This window comes from Sinocyclocheilus anshuiensis, unplaced genomic scaffold (genome assembly GCF_001515605.1).
Source record: "Sinocyclocheilus anshuiensis isolate Anshui unplaced genomic scaffold, SAMN03320099.WGS_v1.1 scaffold402, whole genome shotgun sequence".
NCBI lineage: Eukaryota > Metazoa > Chordata > Actinopteri > Cypriniformes > Cyprinidae > Sinocyclocheilus > Sinocyclocheilus anshuiensis.
This window is the reverse complement of record NW_015542375.1, coordinates 814,791-822,703: the sequence shown is the minus strand read 5'-3', so window position 1 is coordinate 822,703 and position 7,913 is coordinate 814,791. Positions and strand designations below refer to the sequence as shown.

The window sequence follows — 7,913 nt, the reverse complement described above, 5'->3', positions numbered from 1 at the left end:
GAATTCGTTTTTATTTTTAGAATTTTTTTATTGTAACTTTAAGGTTTGTATTTTTATTAGTTTTTATACATTTTTATTTCAGTTTTAGTTTATTTTAGTACTTCATGTTAAACTAAATGAAAAATGAGAAATGTTAATTTGGCAACTAGCTGAAATAAAAAGTTTTTTTTGTTGTTTTATTTCAGTTAATGTTCATTTTATTTGAACTAATTAATGTTTTTTTAATGTTTTTTGTTTTAATTAACTATAATAACCATGATATATGTGTACACACTACTACCTTTGAAAAGTTTTGGTTGGTTTTTGGTTGACTTTTTTACATTTTTGAAAGAAGTCTCTTCTGTTCCCCAACAATGCCTTTTTGATTTAAAAAAAACAGTAATATTGTGAAATATTATCATTTTAAATAACTGTCTTTATAACTGTGTAGTGTATTTCTGTGATGCGCAGCTGTATTTTCAGCATCATTACTCCAGTCTTCAGTGTCACATGATCTTCAGAAATCATTCTAATATGCTGATTTGCTGCTCAAGAAACATTTCTGATTATTATCAATGTTGAAAACAGTTGTGCTGCACAATATTTTTGTGGAAACTGTGGTGCATTTTATTTTTCAGGATTCACAGATGAATGGAAAGTTCAAAAGAACAGCAATTATTTGAATTAGAGATCAGTTTTGGTCAGTTTAATGCATCCCAGCTGAGTTAAAGCATTGCTTTCTCTGGTCTGCAGAGTCGATGATTCTGCTGGGCTCTATTGAGCGCGCTCAGTTGCAGGCGCTCCTCACGCAGCATCTGAGTCGCGAGCGACGGCTGGAGTTCGTACGCGATCGTGCCGATGCCGAGAGAAAGCGTGTGTCTGTGGTCAGCACTCCCAGCAGTGAGGAGGGGGGTCACAAGGTCAACCACGAGGTTCGCTTCCAGGTCAGAGGGCAAACGTTTGCTTGACTCTCTCATCTGACTCTTCATTCTGTGTTTTCTCAGTTTCTGAGACGTGATCTCTGTTTGTGAGTGTAGATCTCCACAGAAGAGTCGTCGTTCACACCGGCCCGTCCCATCTCACCTAAACCTCTCAAACCTGCGCTGAAGAGGACGTCTGCCGCCGAGAAAAACATCGAGATCCCCACAAGTAATATCACACACACACTTTTACTTATCCGTGGAAACACTTCAAAGTAGGGATGTTGCGATATCAAAATCTCGTGGTACGATATCGCGATATAAAGTCCACAATACGATATTTATTGTGATATTTAAAAAAAAGACATATGAAGAATTGGAAAAATAATGAAAGTTAAATTATTGTATCTAATGTACTTTGAGAGTTCAAAATTAAGAGCTGCAACCCATGTTCTTAACTAAGAAAACTTAAGTCAGTCTTAAAAGAACTTTAAAGGGGACTCGACCCTCTTTTTATTTGTGATATAGCATCTCAGTCTAAATTACACTCACACTGGTGTTTGAGGAAGCCTAATAAATTAGAATAGAATAATAATAACAACAACATGGACAGTAATAGCCATATATTGTAAAACGATTGCACTGTAAAATACATGAAAATGAATATTTCATAGGTATATTATTTTTGCTTTACACTACAATAGGGAAATTACAATACTTCTTTCCTAATTTCTACACTTGAAAGAGATATTGTGAATCTGGACTGCATTTAAACCGCTAGCTGTCAGCGATTCATAAACTGCACTTTAAGCTTTTATTTAGAAGGAAACTCCAGCTTCAGTGAAAACATGCTCACAAAAACACGTCTCACTACAAATCTAGAGAAACACTGTAATCATCTGCCGCTGAAATAAAGCATAACTGGTGTCTGTTGTGTTCCCTGATAGCTCTTATTTTATGCCTTTTTACCTCACATCTCATATTATAGTAATCATCCTAAATTAGAAATTTCAAAAGCTTAAACACTCAAAATTCATCCTGTAAAAACCCTTTTGAAATCAGACATTGCGTTACCATGAAAATAGTACTTTAACAGTGTTTTTTTTTCTTTTCTTTTTTTAGTTTTTGCGATATCAACTTCAACTTCGGAACATAACTTAATTAGACATATGGGTTTGATTTTATAGCAATTTTAGTACATTTTTTTTTTATTTCTGTGACTTCAGCAATCTTCTGATTGTCTTCTTTAACAAGAGACAAAACATTCATGAGTTATAACCATTTAAGCTTGGATAGTAATTTGATTATTATTATTTTTATATAAAATATCTATGTAACTGGATTGCACAAAGGTGACATTTTTTCTATTAAAATAATTTTACATTAGAAGGATCTATTATATTATTATATAGTGAGTGAGTGAGTGAGTGAGTGAGTGAGTGAGTGAGTGAGTGAGTGAGTGAGTGAGTGAGTGAGTGAGTGAGTGAGTGAGTGAGTGAGTGAGTGAGTGAGTGAGTGAGTGAGTGAGTGAGTGAGTGAGTGAGTGAGTGTGTGTGTGTGAGAGAGATACTTGTACAGAGAAAAGTGCAACTGCAGGCTGATCTCATCGATTAAATTTAGCATGAGAGAGATGAAGAGGGAGGAAGAGGAACTCTAATCTGTCGACTGCCAAAGCGGCGCTCAGAGATATTGATCAGACGACACAACATACTAGCATTACAAACCATCAACACACACTCGTATATCACACCCAAACAAATTCAGATGTGAAAAGGACAAATAGAATACCGTAAATTCTCTATTCACGGTCTTTTTAGCCTGCAAGTTTCTGGAAAGAGGGTTTTTGTATTCAGGCTTGTCATGTTTCTTATGTAATGTTACTGCAAAGCGCTTCATCTGAGTGTGTGTGTGTGTGTGTGTGTGTGTGTGTGTGTGTGTTAGGAGGATCCAGACGCAGAGGATGACATGACTCTTGGCGAGGTGAGGACACTGCAGCTGCACCTCGACTGATCTGATTCAGCTCGATCGGATTGAAAGTGCTGATGCAGACCTAAAATTATCCGAACAAACTAAGCATTTAAACTTGAATAGGACTATCGTCTCAATCAGATTCAAAGCTATCTTGCTCACATACGCAGTGCAGTGATGCATATGTTTTATTATAAGATCTCTGTTTGCGTGCGCTTTACTTCTTACGAGATGCATATGTTTATTTATGAGTTTCGAACCGGTCAGTGGAGGAATTGCTATATTTACAATGTTTGTAATGAGAAAAATTTAAATGTACAGACACACATAGACACAAATACAGAGTCATTGACGAAGAAATATAAAATTGATAACATTAAAGAATTAAACAAATGCATAAATGACAAGTAAATAAAGTCAAAAAACCGTCTCTGGGTGTGAATGCAGATTGAGGAGTGGGAGGAGCAACAGATGGTGTGCGTGTGTGTGTGTGTGTGCGTGCACGCGTGTGTGTGAGAGAGCGAGAGAGTGTATAAGGTTAGGATCTATGTGAATGTAAGCTCTGTTGAGGTTTTTAATAAAGGGCTCTGCACACACATATGCTGACACTGGATTTATCGTCTGCATTTGCAAACTCACTTGTGGCAAGAGCACAGAAGTGTTCATTAAGACCCGCTCTGCAGTGGTGCACACACACACAAGCTGTGAATGTGTTTAATGCAGTCCAGTCGTCCTTCTCCTACACATTTCTACACTTGCATGCGCACTCATTATATCTCTATCCACACACTCACTGATTGATTTATGTGTTTTGTGTGCATGCATGTGGTCAGAATGTAGCTTAATTTATGCATTTCCCTCTTGCAATGTTACAAAGTGTCATGAAAAACAACACTGAATGTTTTTGGTGCATGAAAGCACTACCATTTATGCATTATTATTATTATTATTATTATAACAAATGTATGTATTATAGGGATGTAACGCTGCACTTATGAACAGCAATGATACAGTGTTTCCTTGGTTACCGCTGTAAACAAAGCAGCGCTGCACTTATGAACTTTAATATGCTTTATACAGAGGCAAGATGAAAAGAGAAAATACCATCTAAACTTTTCTAAAGACAGTAAGTTCCCCTCAGTCATACATTCATATCAACTCCTAACGTTACCCCTAATTGAATCACGATTTGTTTGGCATCTCAACCGATTTGAATCATCACATAATTAAATCGATTTTCAACCGGCTCACTGTTAATCGTTACATCCCTAATGTATTATACTACTTATTTATTTGTTTGCACGATGACTGTCTTGTCTCTCTGACAGACTCACACCATCTTCTCTCTGCTGGGTTTGGATCACGCTTACGTCACCAGCATCGGGAGACTTATAGGAGTAGTTTCACTGAGAGAGGTGAGAGATTCCTGTGATGCGCAGCTGTATTTTCAGCATCATTACTCCAGTCTTCAGTGTCACATGATCTTCAGAAATCATTCTAATATGCTGATTTGCTGCTCAAGAAACATTTCTGATTATTATCAATGTTGAAAACAGATGTGCTGCCCAATATTTTCATGGTTTTCGTGATGCATTTTATTTTTCAGGATTCACAGATGAATCGAAAGTTCAAAAGAGCAACATTTATTTGCAATAGAAATCTTTTGTAACATTATAAACGTCTCTTCTGATCAGTTTAATGTGTCTGTTAATTGTTAATCGTCTGTGTTGCAGCTGCGTAAAGCCATCGAGGGCTCGATGACGGTGAAGGGTGTGAAGGTTCGTCCGCCGCTGGCGAGTTTCAGAGACAGTGGCACCAGCGGCACCAGTAGCGAAAGCGAAGCCACTGAACTCCACAAACTGTGGGATCGTCACACCAGCCTCAGCATTCCCCGAGAACACCAGCCCAATGCCTCCGACTCGGACGATAAGTCGCAGTGACCCACAGCCGACGCTCGCATCCAAAAACCCTCCCGTCTTCCCACACTTATCCTCTTTCCCTTCTGGAGAATCAGGGACTATCTGGACTCTGTGGAGGCTCCTCCAGTGTGCGTATGTGTGCGTTTATATGTGTGTCTGTTGCAGAAAGAGACAGATCATTTCATCTTTGACGTTACCTACCATTCCCTTTTTCACTTTTTAAGAAATGTGATGCACAAGCTCTGTTTGAACGCTTCATCTGGTGTCTCGTGGTTTTTACATTGGGGAATTTATATCTCACTGTTTTTTTTCTTGCAGTTCTTTTTTCTCGCACTTATGACTTTGTCTTTTCTTCTCGCAATGGACTTTTTTCTTGCTATTCTGAACAATTCTCGCAATGATGATTTTTTTTTCTCGCAGTTATGACTTTTTTCTTGTAATTGGCCTTTTCTCGTTATTTTGACTTTTCTCACTAGTCTTTTTTTCTCGCAATTATGACTTCTCGTAATTGAGTTTTCCTCTTGCATTGCAATTCTGATTTATTTCCTCGCAATAATGCATTTTTTCTCGTGATTTACTTTTTCTAGCTCTTTTGACTTTTCTCGCTAATCTTTATCTCATAATTATCTTTTTTTTTTCTCGCAATTTACTTTTCTCTTAGTTACAACTATTCTCGCAATTATAACTTTTTCTCACAATTATGACTTCTTGCAATTAGGATTTTCTCACAATTTAATTTTTTCGCAATTATGACTTTTCTCACAGTAGACTTTTTTCGGAATTACGAGTTTTCTTTTTGCAATTGACTTTTTTTTTGCATGCATGACTTTTTTTCTCCCAATTGTGACTTTTTTGCAAGTATGAATTTTCTTCGTTGACTTTTTTCACAATTATGACTTTTCTTCTCGCAAATTACTTTTTTTCTCACAATTATGACTTTTCCGTAATTGATTTTTTTTCGCAGTTATGACTTCTCACAATTATGACTTTTTTCGCAATTATGACACTTCTTCTCGCAATTGACTTTTTTTCGCAATCATGACTTTTTTTGCAATTATGACTTTTTTCGCAGTTATGACTTTTTATTCGCAATTAACTTCTTGCAATTATGACTTTTTCCTGCAATTGACTTTTTTTCTCACAATTATGACTTTTCCGTAATTAGTTTTTTTTGCCGAAATTGACTTCTCGCAATTGACTTTTTTCTTCACAATTATGACTTTTCTGTAATCTTTTTTTTATTTATTTATTTTTATTATGACACTTCTCACAACTGACTTTCTTTCCCACAAGTATGACTTTTCTTCTTACAATTATGGCTTTTTTCGCAATTATGACACTTCTCACAATTTACTTTTTTCGCAATCATTACTTTTTTTTCGCAAGTATGACTTTTATTCTTGCAACTATGACTTTTTTCGCAGTTATGACTTTTTATTTGCAATTGACTTCTTGCAATTATGACACTTTCTCGCAATTTACTTTTTTTCTTGCAATCCTGACTTTATTTCTCGCAATTCTGCTTTTTTCCCCTCACAATTCTTTACCTTTCATTCCCTGTTTCAGAGCTCTTCCTCTGTGTTTTTACGTGTGGGCATTAGATTTTCCTCTATATAAAGCGGATCTGTAGGCGGACGCAGTAGGTGGCAGAGAGAACAGAGCGATGGAGAGAATGAGACGGAGTGGGAGTGATTTTCTTTTTACCGCAGTGGTTTTTTTTCTAAACTCTTTCAGATTTTTTTTTTTTGCTCTTGCAGAATCTCCAACATGAGATTCAGACGCCGTTTGAAGCCAAACCACTCGTATGTTATCTGGTCAATGTCAGACGAAGCGAATCTCACCCACGCAGACTCTTATGTAAGGATGTGCACTTTTTACTGCTTTCTCTATTGGACATGACACTAACGTGCCTTTTTGAACGATTTGGCACATTTATTTTTTGCATGTTTGCACTGAGGACGGTGAAATCAATCACAGTCAGCATTCAGCACAGCAACAACATCTGAATTGACAATAGTCAAATTATGAACAAATGAATGGTGAGGCTTAGAGGTTTTGGAGAATTTAAACATGTTTGCTTTGAAGTAACCACTCATTTTTATATATATATTTTGGGAAATCAAAGGTCAGTCCTTCCCACTGGTTTCCATTGATCGAGGAGAATGTGATGCCCTTTTTGATCGGTTTAGCACTTGGGCATAAAGCTGCAGGAAAACGCACACATCCGACAGTAAAATCTCTCTTTCTGTCTCTTTCTTTCTCTCTGTTGTTGGATCTTTGGCAGGAACTTTGTGTTTTTAAAAAATGTCTATGATGAATTTCACAAAACTTGTCGAGAACTCATCCAGCTCGTATTTAAAACCATTTATTTTGAGCCATTTGAACATTCTTTTTTTTTTTTTTTTTTTTTTCTTTGTGCCTTTTTGCCAGGTTTTTTTTTTTTTTTGTGCAGGTCACATTTCCCCCCAAAATAAGAATTTTGTGTTAATAATTTTTTTTTTTTTTTTTTTTTTTTTGCATTGTGAATTTTTTTTTTTCAAGTTTCATATTTTTCCTCTAAATTCTTATTACTACAATGTGTTTGGATGTTTTACTTATGTATATATTTTTTATATTTTGTAGTTTTTTGTTATGCTCAATGATTATTTTCATTTGAATTCTCATTAGTAAAAAAAAACTATTTATTTATAGAATTTAAACACCACGTTTGTAGTTGTAGTAGCTGTTTTGTTTTTTGTAATGAGATTGCAAATGAAAATCATCATTGAGAATAATGGAAAATACAAAAATAACACAGCTATTGTATATAAATAATTTGTTTATCAATATAATTTTAATGTAAAAATATAGTTAATGGTCCTAAAGTGGGATGCATTTTCTTCAGACTAAATATTATTTTTTCTCTACTTTGATGATTATGATTTTCATTTAAATTCTTATTGTACAAGTATTTATAAGTATTTAAGCACCATAGTAGTGTATATATATATATATATAATTTGTAATGATAATTGAAATGAATACAAAAACAAAAGTAGATCAAAAGTAACAAATACAACTACGTTGTATAAATACATAATTTGAGTATATCAATATTTTTTATGAAAATTGTCTTAGTGGTCCATAA

General features: G+C 35.2%; 1 protein-coding gene across 1 annotated transcript in view; it reads left to right on the top strand.

Moving 5' to 3' along the window:
• The window catches only part of LOC107692265 (chloride channel protein 2-like), a gene marked incomplete at its 5' end in the record, with an annotated part of 28,856 nt that extends 23,685 nt beyond the window's left edge, over positions 1-5,171 (top strand). The window contains 7 exons of the mRNA XM_016491227.1: positions 733-923; positions 1,017-1,128; positions 2,725-2,744; positions 2,841-2,879; positions 3,315-3,341; positions 4,196-4,282; positions 4,601-5,171. Of these exons, the coding sequence (XP_016346713.1) occupies positions 733-923; positions 1,017-1,128; positions 2,725-2,744; positions 2,841-2,879; positions 3,315-3,341; positions 4,196-4,282; positions 4,601-4,807 (683 nt within the window). The remainder of the gene's footprint in view (positions 1-732; positions 924-1,016; positions 1,129-2,724; positions 2,745-2,840; positions 2,880-3,314; positions 3,342-4,195; positions 4,283-4,600) is intronic.
• Between the last annotated feature and the right edge of the window lie 2,742 nt (positions 5,172-7,913).